This window comes from Hirundo rustica, chromosome 4 (genome assembly GCF_015227805.2).
Source record: "Hirundo rustica isolate bHirRus1 chromosome 4, bHirRus1.pri.v3, whole genome shotgun sequence".
Classification (NCBI taxonomy): Eukaryota; Metazoa; Chordata; class Aves; order Passeriformes; family Hirundinidae; genus Hirundo; species Hirundo rustica.
In genome coordinates, this window is record NC_053453.1 from 31,842,416 (window position 1) to 31,858,896 (window position 16,481).

At 38.2% G+C, this 16,481-nt stretch overlaps 1 protein-coding gene across 1 annotated transcript in view; it reads right to left on the reverse strand.

The window, feature by feature from the left end:
- Nucleotides 1-204: 204 nt before the first annotated feature.
- Nucleotides 205-16,481, reverse strand: part of LRIG3 (leucine rich repeats and immunoglobulin like domains 3) — a 36,290-nt gene continuing 20,013 nt past the window's right edge. The window contains exons 6-19 of the mRNA XM_040061956.2: nt 15,192-15,335; nt 14,733-14,876; nt 14,146-14,289; nt 12,790-12,870; nt 12,054-12,125; nt 11,616-11,687; nt 10,321-10,484; nt 7,079-7,399; nt 6,270-6,551; nt 5,379-5,831; nt 5,012-5,170; nt 3,775-3,918; nt 3,415-3,690; nt 205-931 (exon numbers count right to left, since the gene is read on the reverse strand). Coding sequence (XP_039917890.1) covers nt 687-931; nt 3,415-3,690; nt 3,775-3,918; nt 5,012-5,170; nt 5,379-5,831; nt 6,270-6,551; nt 7,079-7,399; nt 10,321-10,484; nt 11,616-11,687; nt 12,054-12,125; nt 12,790-12,870; nt 14,146-14,289; nt 14,733-14,876; nt 15,192-15,335 — 2,701 coding nt within the window. The 3' untranslated portion in view covers nt 205-686. The remainder of the gene's footprint in view (nt 932-3,414; nt 3,691-3,774; nt 3,919-5,011; nt 5,171-5,378; nt 5,832-6,269; nt 6,552-7,078; nt 7,400-10,320; nt 10,485-11,615; nt 11,688-12,053; nt 12,126-12,789; nt 12,871-14,145; nt 14,290-14,732; nt 14,877-15,191; nt 15,336-16,481) is intronic.

Sequence of the window (16,481 nt, forward strand, 5' to 3'; positions counted from 1 at the left end):
TACAGCCTTGCTTTGGTTCAAACAGCTGCAACCCACTTTACCAGTAGCCATGGCAGGACCACACCCACTCTTTGAAGATGAACATATTTTACACAGTAAATCTAAAGGTACAAGTTTAAATCAAAGAGAGGTGCAAATATGCATCAGAAAGCACCTGTATTTGCAACACTGTCTACAAACGAAATTCAGACTTTTCACTCTTCATACACTAATGTTGGTCAAAGACCACATGGCAGCATATTTTATTAAAGTAATGTGCAAATAAGATGCATGATACCTGCTAACAGCATGGAGTTCCCATTTGTAAAAAGGTACAAGTAACAGTACAAAATTAGAATGCTTACTACTCATTTCAAGAAAATGAAATCTGACATAGAAATACATATGCTGTATTATTTACACCATTAATTTACAAAACATATTCTTTGCATAAAAAAAGGCTATAAAATAATTACAAATATAGTATTTTTATACCGACTTTTTTTCCCTGTATAACAAATGTAGAGCATCTTAGAAATTATGCTTTACTGGAAAAGAAATATTTTTTCTTCTTCGGATTTCAGAGCATCATGTGGTTTCTTTCTTCCCTTCTTCTCCTTATTCCCTTTTTAAATAAAGTTCCATACTGAGGTAGTAGTATGTCAAATTATTTCTTCGGTTCCAGATATCAGCAAGTCCAAAAGGAGCTACGTATCCAAATCACAAGATTGGAAAGTAGAAGTCCTGAAGTTTTCAAAGGACTGTTTGCAAGTATAAAAGCTATTTTCTCCTCTAGAAACTGTCTTTTCCTTTCCCTCTTCAACTGCCTCTGCATCAAAGCCCAGTGAGACACGATGATTATTATGGGACGTTGTTGGTTGCCAATTTGCTGGCTGTCTACAGCTTGAAAGAGAGTCCAGCTGAGGCCTCCATAAAGGCTTTCCAAATGTTCCTGAAAGACAGTAAAAGAGTGAGCACAGAAATAGTGATGCTAAAAGCTTTGTGTCACCCTAGTGTACAAAACTGACATTGAAATGCAACCTAAGAATTGACAGAAGAAAAAGTTTACCAAAGTGAGATTTCACTTAAATGTTGTATTACCATGTAAAACAAAACATCCACATAAACCAAAGCGTAAGGCAAGATTCTGCCACCAGAGACATTAAAACCATTTCCAAGTAGTTGTATAGCCACCCACAACTTCATTTCTTTTGTTTTCGTGACTACTTCCATACCCATTTTTCTCTGGGGAGGGTGATGACGGGAAAGATGGGAACACAGACCAAAGTGCAAACACATCACAAGACACTTTATACTGCAAAAGTCACTCCTTGTTTTGTTCTTCAATAAATGAATGGCACGTGCAATCTGCCATGCAGTTCAGAAAAAATAAAATAGGAATTAAAAAAAAAAACGTAACCCCACAACCTCTATCAGGTTATACAACACTGTCCCACAGCGCAATCTGAATGCTGACGCAATCTTTTTCTGGCTAGCATCTCCCATTAACAATAAAGATGCAGATAGCCACATGCTCCATTCACCACTGATCATCCAGATAGTTGTGGGTAAAGAAAACAGCAGCAACCCAAAGAGACTGACACATTTCAGTTAAATTTCAGTTATTAATTATTATCTGGATTTACTAGTCAGGAAACAAACAGTGTGTGTCATCCTTCACCACTGGGAAGCTGTTAGTATCAACACCTCTACAAGAAGGGCTTTTCACTGAACGAAGATAGAGCCGTCCTAAGTCATACTGTCTGTAAGGACTTACTTACAGAGGACAATGTGCCACAGGCTGACTTTGAAGTTTTTATTAATAATTTAACACTATGTTTTTAATAAATTTTGAACCCAAAATGCAACAATTCTGCTTTTGTTTAATTGTTAGAAGCAAGGGTTTCAAGTAAAACATGCGATCTGAGAAGTTAGTAAAAAAGGAATTGGGACAAAATCCCTATTTCCATCAACGATTTGTACAGCAGTTTTGACCTAACGCAGTATGAAAGGATGTTCCTCACAGCACCAAAGCTACAAATTAACTGTCTTAAAAACAAAAATCCAAGCTACAAACTTTCTGGCTCTACCGTGCTAATAAACCATGCTGATGCCAGCTATCTTCTTCACTGTGATTATACGGGCAAAAGGGGGCTTGAATTTGATGACCGTGTTGAAGAAGCGAATTCACAACTAAAGACAAGAAATCTATTACAACTTCTTCCACAGCCACCACCTCCAAGATCTAGCCACAGGCTCTTTGACAGAAGAGTGTTAAAGATTATGAATGGATTATCCAAGGCAATGTCAATGCAACGTAAGTGGGGTAGTATGCTCAAAGAACTGATGAAAGAAGTAACTGCATAGGTTTTTAGGGCAGAAGGAGGACTATGTGCCCTTGAGGTGACATTAATTCCTGGATATATGAACATACAGTTGGACTGCTTTCTGCAGGAGACATGCTAAAGCCCTATCTGCACAGTCCCACCACAGTAACAGTGGCAGGCAGCCAGGAGGCTGGCCGTGTGCAGTCCCAGGGTCTCTGCCAGATGTCCTGGCATCTGCAACATTTTACAGTTCAAACATCTGGCTTTTGAAGGGGGAAAACTTCAGAGCCTGTGCCTCCCTCCCCACCCCCTGAGAACAAAGAGCCCAGTGATGCATATTCCCCCAGGTCCCCTTCAGAGCCAGCAGACCCAGATCTCCATCAGCCAGTGCTGACACACCAGCTGGGAGACAATCCATGGTACCAGGGCTGTGCTTGGCGCTAAGATATCACAAGGATGAAAGCAGTATGTGGTTTTATATGCATTTTAGACCAAGCAACCAAACTAACATCCAAAATTTAATGAGCTTCAAGGACAAAGCAATGCTTTTCTCCTTCCCCCACCTCTCCCTGCAACCTGGTTTAAAACTGTAAACCCTAAACTAAACTTTGGGAATCCTTTTGTCATGCACATCATGACAAAGAAGGGGCAGCAAGGGCATTTTCACATAGTGTCTTATTTTGAAGGGTAAATAGTTCTGGTTGATTGTGTTATACAATATATACACATACAAGTTCAAGTCTCCCTGCCTGCCCTGAGCCCTCCTGACACACCATTTGCCTGTCAGGCAAAACTTCTGGTATGTCTGAAGATTGTTAAGGTATATTTAAGTTACATATGCTAACACTTACAGAAATCTGCCAGCTATATTAAGACAGAGGATAAGAATCCCATCGCTAATGAGATTTTTACTTAAGTGTGAGCTATTAAGATCTGGAAATCTAAATATCCTCATAACACAGTTTTACTACAGTCACTTTTCTGTTCCTCAGCTTCAAACATTTGGGAAAGAAAAAGCTGAGAAATCAGTTTTGCTTAGTGTTGGAGGTAGGAAATAAGACACCAAAGACAACAGCAGCTTGAATAAAAAACAATAGCTAGAACATACCCATGAAAGTGCTGTTACTTGTAATACATGAGGGTTCCAAACTTCTGTTTATATCAAATGTGTCCCAGTTGGGACTTTTGCTTTTCAGTCCAGTTTCTTCATTTTGAGTATAAATAGAGTTCATCAATCTGCTACCTGTAGCCTGTGTCCCAATAATGCCAACACACTGGTCAAAGGGATCTTCCTGTGGAGGTGAGCATTGATAGCATTCCTTTTTCTTTAAATATCCAGACTCATAAGGGCCCAAGCCTGCTGTTCTTTGGTCAGGGCTGCAACCTAAAGGAAATGAAAAATTTATTTTATATAGATTCATCATAACAAAGACTGAGTTAGGACTAAAACTTCCCCCCACCAACTTACTTGTACTGTATGCTTCAAATGTGTCAGAACTGTAAGCACTGCCTTTTAAATACAAAGTCCCTGAAGTCCCCAGATAGTGGCATAGGAGTGGATCTGCAACACCCTCCAAGTCCGTTTCACTGCTGTTATCTAGATGGCAAATGCCTTAAAAATAAAATTGATGTGTCAGCACACTGTCTTTTCTGAATCTTCAGCTTAGAGTTTCTTGAGTAAGTTTTAAAAACTCCACATGTTCAACTACATTTCGTAGTGTAGTTTAGAGTTTGCTTAGGTTTAACCTAACCTTTGGATGAGAATTCTAATTCCAGCAACTGTTCAGTTAATTAGCTTGACAGAGAATGTGTCATTTCACTGTATGATCCGAATAACAAAACAAAACCAAACCAATCACAGGGATCAGAACCAGGGACTTGCTTCTTCCAAAGCAGAAGACAAATTTATGATCTGTCTGACAGTCACCTTTCAAAGCAGTGTCAATGTTGAAATCCTGGTTGGAAGAATCTGAGGGAGTCACTGGCAGCCTCAACAGCTATAAAGATTTTCAGTTTAATGGTTCCTGAAAGCTTTGGACAGTCTCTGGTTCTTGATCCACAAAGAAGCTGTTCCTCTTACTATTCTACAACTGCAAAACCATCTCACCATCAATCCAGTCCCACCTGTCCCAGCTCCTAATTGTATCTCAACCCCAAGCCCTTTCCCAGAAAGGTGCCTTTTCCTCCCTAGTGCAGGTATGTATGGGATTCTTAGGGGATAACGTGTAAGTGTCAAGTACTGCAGCTTTTAACTTGCAGTCACCTTTAATTCTTTATTGACTCTAGCCATAATGATTTTTTTTAACTGGCAAGTTTAAACAGTTTTCCTTAAGTTCCACTGGTATTACCACACATGCCTATATTCCACTGAAAGCACACTTTTCAAGCTGCAAGAGAGGAAGACATGCTGTGGTAATTTCTTTTGGACACTCTTGTTTTTCACATGTCTTCATCGCTTTAAATTTGCCCTTGAGACTAGAGAAAAACTTCCTGATTTAATAAACACCATTATGTCACTTGGATGAACAGAACCAAATTTTATAGTTATTATCGTGTTGAAAAAATACCAAGCAATAAATTTAACATCCTCTATTAAATTTCTGTAAACATGTTTGTTTAGTGTTATTTCTATCAGTTAGAAAGACAATAGCCAAAATGCTGCTCCTCAAGCTACATGAAGAATCTGCTTAGCATTTTCTGCCTACCATTACTGTCCCTCTGCTGCAGGAAATACCCTCCTACAGAAGACGAGAGGAACTGATGATGACTGCCATTTTCAGATGAGCCATATCCATCCTGCCTTTCAGCCAGTGTCCCCTGCGATGACAGGTAACTTGGAATGTCAGCAGGCAAATTTGTTTCATCTACGGGGAAGCAAAACATATACAAAAGCCATCAGCATATTTCAGTTTGTAGAAACATTTTTAAACTTGTCAGCAAAGCACTGAAAGTAACAAGTAATTCACCTTTCTGCCTCTGAGTCAAAGCACACAAATGTTCCTACAATAAAGTCACTGCAAAGCAACCACAAGTATTTTTTCCCTTTCCAAGGTAAGCCTTCAGTTTACACACCTGTATTTGTGATGCTGCAATCTTCATTTCTCCTTCTGGTGTGGTAGATGATGACCACCCACACCAAGGAAGTGCCCACCACACAACAAACCACAGCTATGATCACAATGCCAACTGTGGCCCATCCATCATCATCAAGTGATGGGGCAATATTTTGAGGAGAGTCACAGGTGGGAGTAGGAATTACATTAAGACGGATGTTGCCTCGTTCTGTTCCAAGTGTATTAGACATTTCACATGTGTATTTCCCAGCATCTTCTACATCTGTATCCACAATAATTAGTAACTGATTGCCTGCAGCAAAGAAATGTCTTTCTGTTACCACGAGAGGGCTGTCATCCTTAGTCCAGTTCAGTCGGGGTGGAGGACTACCACCAGCAATGCACTGCAAGACTGCAGTTTCACCTTTTGTTACAGTTCGATCCAGCAAAGGCCGCAAAAATGATGGTGTTTCTGAAGAGAAAGCACAAGCCTTATATTCTAAATGATCTTGCAAGACTAAGAAGTGTCCCTTTCCTTCACAGCTCAAGAGGAAAAACTAAATTAAATGCATCAGTAAGGCCTAATAAAGCTTATTTTCACTCTAACAAGAAATTCAAGGATTTGTACTTAAAGTCTACAATTTACTTGTTAATTCATCTGATTTACATGCTTGATTACCTTACAAGGTAAAAATGACAAATCATACATGGTTAAGATTGCAGAGAACTACAATAAAAATGGTTAATAAAATGTCAAGAAATCAAAAGTTAAACAAATCTACTGTCTCTAAATGAAAACAGAAGCCCCTTCTTCCCTCCAACCCATGTATATCAGATGAGAAACCTAACCAACTTTTATTATTTTGAATCATTATATTGATTGTGCTGTTAAGGTTTGCCAGTATCTTACCTAGTACTGTTAATGTTGCATTAGCCGAAATGCTTCCAGCAGTGTTTTGTGCAGTACAGCTGTAAACACCTGTGTCCTCGATCTTTACATCAACAATAAAGAATACATCATCTTCAGGCATGACATGCATACGCCTCTTGCGTGCTGCAGGAAAGTCTGTTCCACCATCTTTCTGCCAAGCAATCTGTGGGACAGGATGTCCAACTGCAGCACATTCCAAACGTGCCATTGCCCCAGCTCGAATGGTTAAGTCCATGGGGATTTTTGTAAATGAAGGCAGCACTAAAGAAAAGTTGGTGATACCAAAATCAGTACATGAAACATACTTTTCCTTTTTTGTACAGCATTTTCTTCAACACCCTTCATGAGCCTAAAAACACTAGAGAAACATATAACCTAAACTGATCAGTAGGCAGCAGAAAGGGAGAGAACTGTGAAGAATGTGAGACCACCTACATCAAAATCTCATTTTTACTAACAGCCTCCTAAATGACCTTTCCATAGCATCTGAAGCACAGCATATGCTTACCTCCTGTGAGAAAAGGTTAACATTTTTCCATCTGGTAACATTGATTTTCCCATATTTACTATGAATTGGGTAAGTTATTTGTTTTTTCTTATACTATGCTTCAGCACATTGGGACCACTGGTAAAACTGAATGGTGACCTTGGAAATGGATAAATTTTTAAGAAATAATCTCTTATTATGGACCTTCTAGAAGATGCAGATGATGAGAATGGAAAAATCTGTGATTACCTATCTTGATTAAAATCATTCTAAGTCCACAAGCAAAACATAACATACTTACTGTTTACTGTAAGTTTGGCTTTGACAGAGTAGGATGAACCAAAATGATTTGAAATAACACACTGGTATTTCCCTTCATTACTGAATTCAACATTGCGCAGTCGAAGGATGGTGGTATACTCCATCACTTCTCCACCCTGGGCCCGGAGGTGTGCGTAATTCTCCATTTCAGCATCTTGCAATAATTCGTTGTCTTTCTTCCATGCAAAAGTCATTGGGGAATCGCTGCTGCTGGCTGCTGAACACACAAAACTCAAATTGGAGCCTTTAATTGCTGACTGCGTTTCTGGCTGGACAGTGATCTGTGGTTTAGGAAAATCATCTGCACAGAGGAAAAGGAAAAAAATGTGTATGTGATGCCTGAGGACTCTTTCCAGAGAGTTAGTAAGCCTTGTTTTAGGTTTGAGAGAAGAGTCAGGTAAGTATTTATTAAATGGATCCACAATGCTTTTGTTTTAAATGTTGTTAGCCTTAGGGCATTTAAAGATGCGGTATTTATGAGTTTATTGTGCCAAGCCATCTCTTATTGAAGAAAAAGCACATTTAAAAGCAGACTGTGTGCATGGTTTCTTCAATAGCAGCACTAAAGATGGAAGAACTACCCCCTGACATCCATAAGAACTATTCTGAACATCAATCATGAAGCCTACCTCTGATCTTTACAACACCTCAGGCTGCTGTGAGTTTTTCTTTATTGAAGGCATAGCTCTTCAGCTATCAGAAACTGCAAGTTACAGTTGAGGGTTTTACCCAAACCCACAAAAAAATCATGTACAAAGTCAGTGTTCCAGTGATCTCCGTCTAATCAGGCCAAAGGGGATGGAGGTCCCTTAAGCAGGGCCAAACACAAGAATTTCAAGTATTCCTGGAGGTCCCTTAACTATAGCCAAGTTACCTTCAAAGTCGCATGTTGTGAGTTTACAGAATTAGCTGCCTTCTGAATTATTTATTCAACTGTGTGTACACTGCATGAGCAGAAGGAGTGGGAAAGTAAATGCTTGGTCTCCCAAAAGCAAAAGCCTTAGTATATTCCCAGCTTTCAAGATGTGTCCAGTCTCTGGACAAACTTCACAGGAACTGCAGGGAAAGACCTGTGGCCCAAAAATTCCTCCCTGCGGACCCTGCTGTTTTTCCTAGCCCCTTTGTCTTACTACATCTCAAGTGACTGGGAACCGCTATGGGGTCAAAGTGTTATGTTCTAGAAGAATCTCCACTCTGTTACAAAAAAAAAGAGATGTGCAGACAGCCTAACCTTGAACTGTCCGCAAAACTCCTGCAGAGGTTATGAAACTGCGCTCCAGTGATAGGGGGATATGGATCTGAGGCTCTAAGCAGGAGCTTTAAGAACCTCCCAGGGCATTTGCTTTTCATGCTTCATACCTATGTCTTACTATTTGCAAATTGAGTTAATACATTCACTGACTTTGCACAGGACTAACTAAATAAAACACTCTAAGTACTTAAATTAGCCTTCTGAAAGGATGGGAGAACATAGTTCAATCTTAATTATCTCACAGGAAGAGGTGATAAAAAGGTCACTCAAATAAGCATACAGTACAGAATACAGAACATACTAGGATAAGACTAGCATTATGTTTTTCAGAACAGAGTTATACAAGAGCATATTTGAATGAATATATCACAAAGACATCCACGTATATACACACCTTTTAATTTCAGACAGGAGTCAAGACACTCCACTTAGAAAGTCTATAAAAGCAAGAGCAGCCACTGTAAACTTGTAAGGCAAGGTGTGCACACCTGAACATCTAGTGATAACACACTTTAAAGCTGTAACTGAAACAATGATTGTACTCAGAGATTTAGTTATTTCTGCATGGCAATTGCGTTAAGTACCAAGCACAATTGACTCAGTACATTTTTTTTGCTAACACATCTTAAATGGTTTAAAATTAACTACCTAAAAATATCATTCAGCAGCCAAATGAAAGATCAAAATTCCCCAATTTAACAAATGAAGATATATATTTAAACCCCCAGTTGAATTTTTTGACAGAATGCATTTTGCACAAATTAGGACATCTACTTCATATATACTCCTCTAGCTACTGAGTAATCTGCATTTCTCTGCATTATGTCAACCTCTCCTTCTCAGCAGTAGCTTGAATCTGCTGATTACTTAATTTATTAAATATTTGACCAGTAACAGGAAGGGAAAAAACAACATTTTGGTGCATTATTTTATATTTCTGAACCTGCTTTCCCACTGAAAAAGGGTTTGAGTTGAAACACTAAAAATTAACCAGCTATATTTGCTATGAGAGGAAGTTACTGAGAAGACACCTTTTTGTCTCCAAAGAATATAAAGTTTCAATTTTCTTTAGTAAGAAAAATAAAATGTATTCAAAAAAAGTACAAGAAATGCAGTTAGCTTTTATATTTCCTGATATCTTCAAAGTTTCCACTTTACATATCAGAGTAATCTAACACATGTCCTTACTCTGAATGTTTAGCTTCACTTTGCTTTAGAGAACGTAACATAGGTGTTCATGAATGCTACTAAACACCCACTGATAGCATCTGTCTTAAAAATGAAATTTTTCAGACAAATGCTATCATCTCAAATTCTCAGGTCCTAAAATAAAAATATTTTACTAGCATTTACTATCTGACAAACTGAAATAAAAAATACCAGTACCGTAACTGAGGTAACCAGGTATTTTTTAAACACAGTTTATATAAAGGCAGTAATTTACATACTCCAAATAATTTTTAAAGCAGACAACTAGCACACATAAAAAATATCAGAGCTGAGGCCAGTATGGCTTTTTTATCTTCAAATTTTATCAGCCCTGGAATAACCTCAAGACTAATGGAGAGTGAAAAAAATTTACAAATAACCAAACCCAAAAACTACATCTTAATTTTGCCAAAATATGTCTCATTTAAAAACAATAATTATCTAAACAATATCTTTTAAATCTAGAGGCACAAACATTTACCCTCACAAACTACTAAGCTTTCACTTGCACACTATGATAGGTCCTACATAAGTAAGCTGTACTTGAAATGAAAATCAGAATACCATCACTCCCTGTCTTGTTCAAAGCCACAAGCTTTGAGCACCTACATCACAGTTTGGGAACAGAAGAAAATGTTAGTAAGTATCACATCCTCTCCATTTTATTACAGAAATCACAGCATATCGAGGAACCATAAAAAAAAATCCCAAGCACACAGCAAAATTTGTTTTATGGAATGAGAAATAGGGGCTACACTTACCACAGACAAACCCATCCAAGCTGACAGCAAAAATACTTCTCCCTTTTAGCAGCTGAGGATGGGCACAACTGGCATTTACAAAGCTCTGGAAGTTATTCTCTGACATCCACTGTGGTAGCCATTTTAACTGGCAGTCACACAAGAGACTTGATGTGTTGAAGTGCCTAAGAAAAATAAATTAAAATCAAAGACTCTTTGTTTTTTTCCGTTGTATGTGCACACTTTTGTAACAAAACGAAGGGTTTAGCTTAAACACATATATTGCAAGAGAATGATGGTAACAGTGTTCAGCTCAAATCCCCTCCCTTGCCCAGGTGGTGATGCTGTGCCTGATGCCCCCCAGGATGTGGGTGGCCCTCCTGGCTGCCAGGGCACTGCTGACTCAAATTCAACCTGCCATTGACCAGGCCACCAGGTCCCTTTCCACAGCTCTGCTTTCCACCATCTCATTCCCCAGTCTGTCCATACACCCAGGGCTGCCCGAGCCCAGGGGCAGAATCCAGCACTTTCTCTTGTTGAACTTCATACAGTTGCTGATTGCACAGCCCCCTCCCTGCCTTCCAGGGAGTCAACAGCCCCTCCCAGTTTTGCACCATCTGTGAACTTGCTCAGTGTCCCTTCCAATCCTGCGTCCAAGTCATTTATGAAGGGCACAGGGCTGAGGATGGAGCCCTGATGAACCCCATTAGTGACACGTTGCCAAAGAGGTGATGTCACCCCTCTTGATATAACCCTCCACACCCAACCCGTGAGCCAGCATCGTTCTGCATTGATTTACAGGAAAAAAGGATGAAAGGACAAAAACCCATCCTCACTGAAATACATTTTTCGCAGTGACCGCTTCATGACTTCTCTCAAGATCTGTCTCTCTGCTACAACAGGAGAGAAGGACCCAATTACAAGCACTGACAACCAGGTCTTTACAAGAGAATTACAGTACTGCATTTCACTGGTCCAGCAAGCTTTAGCTCAGTGATAGCACTGATTTTAGAGCACATTACATCAAAGTCTCCCTTATCTAAAACCTGTTAGATATGACCCAATTTAAAATAAGGACTTCAGAGACAACAAACGTAGCAGAAAATGAATGCCTCTTATCCTACACTCTTACTTAAATACACCCATCATATAAAAAATTAAAAATCCAAAAAACTGACATAAGCTTTTTATGTTACTTCAGAGAGATTACAGCAGGGGTTTATCACTGCATCAGGCAACGTCTTACAAGGCTTTTATTTATACACTTCGAGGATATATATACTTAATAGAGATGATGTCTTTTGACAGAAACTTACAATTCTTTGAGTTTCTTCATTTGTGAAAATGCATTTCCTTGAACTGACATAATTGCATTGTTACTTAGATCTCTAAGAAGAAAAAAGAAAAAAATAAGATTAGATGAAAATAATTTATGAAACTGAATGGATTTAAGACCCAAGCAATAGTTTGCTATTTTATTGATATACAAAGAATGCTCAAGCTCAAAAGCAAAAGAGGTGCAAATAAGGAGTTTCGTAGCATGTTTAACATTCAAAAATTTCTGCATTAATTCCAAAATTCACACTCAGCCTAACTCCAAAACTGAAAAATCTTCTGACGATCACAGTAGCAACCATGGTGAGTGTATTTCATCCCAAGTCGTAAGTAAAGCTCGTTAGTCCTACTTTAAATTCAGTTAGCATCAAAATTAATTTTTTCCAATTTTGGGTAAAATGTGAATTTTTACTACTTACAGGTGTTCAAGTGCATCCAAACCAGAAAATGCTTTCTTTGTAATGGATCTAATCCTGTTTCCTTGGAGTATCCTGAAAAATTTAAGCACATGATGCAAAAGAAATGCAATTAAATGGGAGTATTTTTGAGCTGAATGATTGCATTTTCAGCATTTATTTTTAAACTGTGACTAGTATTCACCACTTACCCATCTCCAATGCATCAAGACGTATCACATCTACAAGATACTAATTTGAATCCCCTTGAATAAATATCTAGGCTTTACAATGCTTTTAGAAGACATTTAAAGTATTCAGTTAAGTGACATGGATTATTCTAAATGTGTAACTATAAACATCTTTTAATTTCATAAATCTGCTTCTGAAAATTTCAGTGCATTGGAGCCACTTCCACTGGATGCTGCTTTACCTTACTTAAGACTAAGCCTGCTACTATGCCTTTGTCATATGATACACTTCTTAATTCATAGTATGGGAAAACCTCATTCTTTGATAAATATGTCTGTAATTATTAATAATACTTAAAATATTTCAGATTCCTTTGACTTGGAAAATCTTGAATTTCTTTTATTGCAAAGAAACATGTTATAGAGAACAAAGTGGTAAGGGAGAAAAAAAATCATCTCTGCTACAGAAAATTTAATGTCCTTAAATGTTGGGCTTGATCCTTGAAAGACACATAATAAGCTATTCTTTTTAAGGCATGATGAGATACAAATATTGTAGCAATACTCACAGCTTCCTAAGTTTATCTAGGCCAGAGAAAGCACCATTCATATCTTCAATAGGCCATGATATTTCATTGTTTTTCAGATCCCTGTTTAAGAGGGGGAGGGAAATCAAACCACAAAAGCTATTAAAAAGAACAAGGCACATACTTCTTCAACAGCATGTATTACTTCAAAAAATTTTCTAAAATAGCTTTCTGTTGGGTTGGATTTTTGTTCAGTTAGTTTTTGTGGGTATTTTAGGAGAAGCTTTTCCTGATTAACTTTATCATTCCAATTTTTACTGGGAGACTTCGAAGACTATCAGTATTTTTCCCACTGATAATTAAAAAGATCCCAAACTCAATGATCTCTAGAATTGTGAGCAAACCAACCCACATACCCTTCTAAAGGTATTCAGATACAGGACTATCTTAAGAGAATGTGCATCACAGCAAGGGAAAGGATCAACTGTTGTCCCTTTGAAACTAAACGCCCTCACATCTTTTTAAGTCCACAATCTTAACATCCAGAGAATCATTTTAACATCCCGAAACACTTGCTTAATTACCTATCAAGTATAAAGACATTAGATATTTGTGTACAGAGTGGTGTGTCAGCAAACAATCTACAGGGTAGGGCTGAAGGAGAAAGAAAAATCTAGGAGAAAAAGCCTATTACTTAATACCTAAACACTTTGGAATTCTCTAATTTCCTCTCTTTATGATCTCCAACTCAGTATATTCTTAAAAAACATAGTGTACATTCTTCTAATTTGCGTCTTTCTTAGATGCCCTAAATATGAGTGCGTGAGCAAACCCCTGAAAATAAAGCCAGGAGGGAAAGGCAATCGTTTTGTTCATCTGGCTGACAGATGGATCAGTGGTATGCCATGGGAAGGTCTTAATGAAAAGGAATGTATTTAGATTAGTATACTTTGTTCTTTCCCTTCCTTTAAGAAATGCTATTCTAAAACATGCTCTATTACTTAAAGCAATTGTCCAGTCATGACAATGAGTTTTATCTTCTTATTTCTGCTTTGAGGGAAAATGATTCAGTTAAGACACAATTATGATCCAGATCCCTAAAATTGTGGGTAGCAGCGTTCTGCTTGCTGCCTTCAAGCAGAGATATGCCTCTCTCAGAATAATGCTACTGAAAGTTTGTATCACAGTTACCATCATCCATCCTGCACAGCCTTAACAAAAGAGGAACTCATCCCTTTCTCAAGTGTCCTGAAAAGAAATCTTACTGTAAGAAAATCATACACTGATCAGCAGAAGTTAACAGAATGTTCTTGTCTATTTCATAAAGAAAAGAAATAATCATAAACACAAGATTTTTCTTAAGATTTTTGATCTTACAAATTGAGTTTGTCGACTTACAAAATCTGCAGACTGGTAAGTCCCTTGAAGGCACAATCAGCAATGTAATTTACTTTGTTGTTTCCAATGTACAGACCAACCAGCACGCTTAAACCAATGAAGCTTGAATCATCTAACCTTGCTAATTGATTGAATGTCAAATCTCTGCAAATTTAAGGGAGGGGGGAAAAAAACATTTTAATGTTCATGCTGCAGTGCTTATTTAACTTAGTTCAACCCACATGAATTTTCAGGGGGGAAGCACAGTTTTTCCCCTTATGATTATCACAGAACCCACTACACCACTTCTGATCACACGTCATTTTGCATTGTTTCGAACAATTCACAAATTACTGCAGGACTGATTTCTGTCATTTGAAAATGACTGTGTTACAGCTTTAGTAAAACTGCGACAGTGAAATGGAGCAATCACAGCTAGATTCAGAGAGTCACAAAGTTCAGCTTCTTTCAACAAGATATAACTGTCTTATACAGCAAAGTTGTCACCTTGGAAACTTTGCTATGAAAAATTCATAGATCAGTGCTAAGAAGCTCATGGTTTGGCATGTACTCTGCTTTTGAAACTGGAAGAGAATAAAGCTACTCACAGCTCACTGAGTTTCTGGCAAAATTCCCAGGCATCAGGACTGATCCTGCTGATGGCATTCTGGCTGAGATGGAGTTGCTGCAGCATCAGTAAGCCATAAAGCCAGCCTTTGGTTACCTCTGTTAAGTTGTTATAGTCCAGCTGCCTACAAATACCCACAAACAGAAAAAGACATAAGGTTCAAAAACTCAGCAGCATGCATGCTATGCCACAGGTCCACATCTGACCTCACCACACCAGCTAGATAGCTGGAGCCTCTATTTAAATCTTGAATTGTATGCATGCATTTAAAATGTGCTGCTCTACACATTCAGTACTGACTGCTTGCTGCTTTTCACACCACAACAAAACAATTTAGTTCAAAAACACCCTTAAATTTTACCACTCAAGTCTATTAATTTTGGGTAAATCTACTTAATATGTTATCAGCAGAACCTATCAGCAAAACTTTGATACTTACAAGACTTCCATGTTGGTCAAACCCCAGAAAGCACCATCCATGAGCCTTGTAACCCCATTTCTCTGCAGTTTTAATGATTTCAAAGCAGGAAGTCCTTGGAAAGTGAGCCCATCTATTTTTCTGATTTTGTTGCGATTCAGCTCCCTGCATCAACAGCGTTTACAGTTACAGCACAGAAATTTTACCTACATGGCAACAACCTTTCTTCCCTCTCTGGAAGAACCAATTTTATTTAAACGCTTTTCTTACACATGAAACAAAGACAAGAAGCAATAAAAATCAAACTTTTTATTGTAGCAGATTATGTTCAACCATGTTAATACCATTCTGCCTTTCTGATACTGAGGACAAGTACTTGGTAGTTCCTTGATTTTCAGACTTAAAGAATCCCTAGAGACCTAGAATCTCATAGTTAATCCTGTTTCCAAATTCAAAATTGAAAGCAGTGTTTAACCAGCAGTAGGGCTGTTAAGGTTGGTTCGTAATTGCAATCAATAAACGGTCAAGAAAAAGTTAAAATTTTAATTGTGATAACTAGATAAAATTGAGTATCCTGGGTGATCTCCTTTCTGCACTCATTACACCTCTCCCTCCTCCACAACCAGTTACACACAGTGCCTTTCCTCTTTCTCAAGTGGTCCTGGCACTCGCCCTTCTGCCACTACACTCACCCTGTGCAGGTCAGAAACTGGGAGCAATGTGTATCTTGTGAGGGAGACATAGGGCATAACTAGCTGGAGGGCAAGATGCAGTGACAGGATTAGACAATGCTACCAAAAGGTAGTAAAAGGAGTGATCATCTGCCCCTTCAAGAGCTCTTATGTCTAGCAAACTAGGAAGAATCTCTCCTTCCAAAACTTATTTCCTCATGCAAAATAAAGGTCTAAATCCTCTCCCCATAGTTATATAACATCATTATTTTTCATAGTCACAACCTTGTAAGAATTCAGCTTTCCTCTATGGCAGCCTGACACAAAATCTAGATGGTAACAAACCTGCGGGAGAACCTTACTTCTCATCCTGTGTTTAAATATTAATAAAAAGTGAAGAACATTCGGTAAGAACAGACTTTAGTTCTTTCCCATTCTTCTCTGAATACTTTCAGATGGTAACACAAATTTTTAGCCTTCCTTGCAGATAAGCTACCTAACATTAACTCAGCATACCAACTATGAATAAAGGGAACATTTTTAGGCAAGAATATAAACAACATCCAAAATTTAAGGTTAATCTGAAGATCAGAACATCTACCAAGATCATTAACAAATTCTGAGCATGGCAAAACTGTTC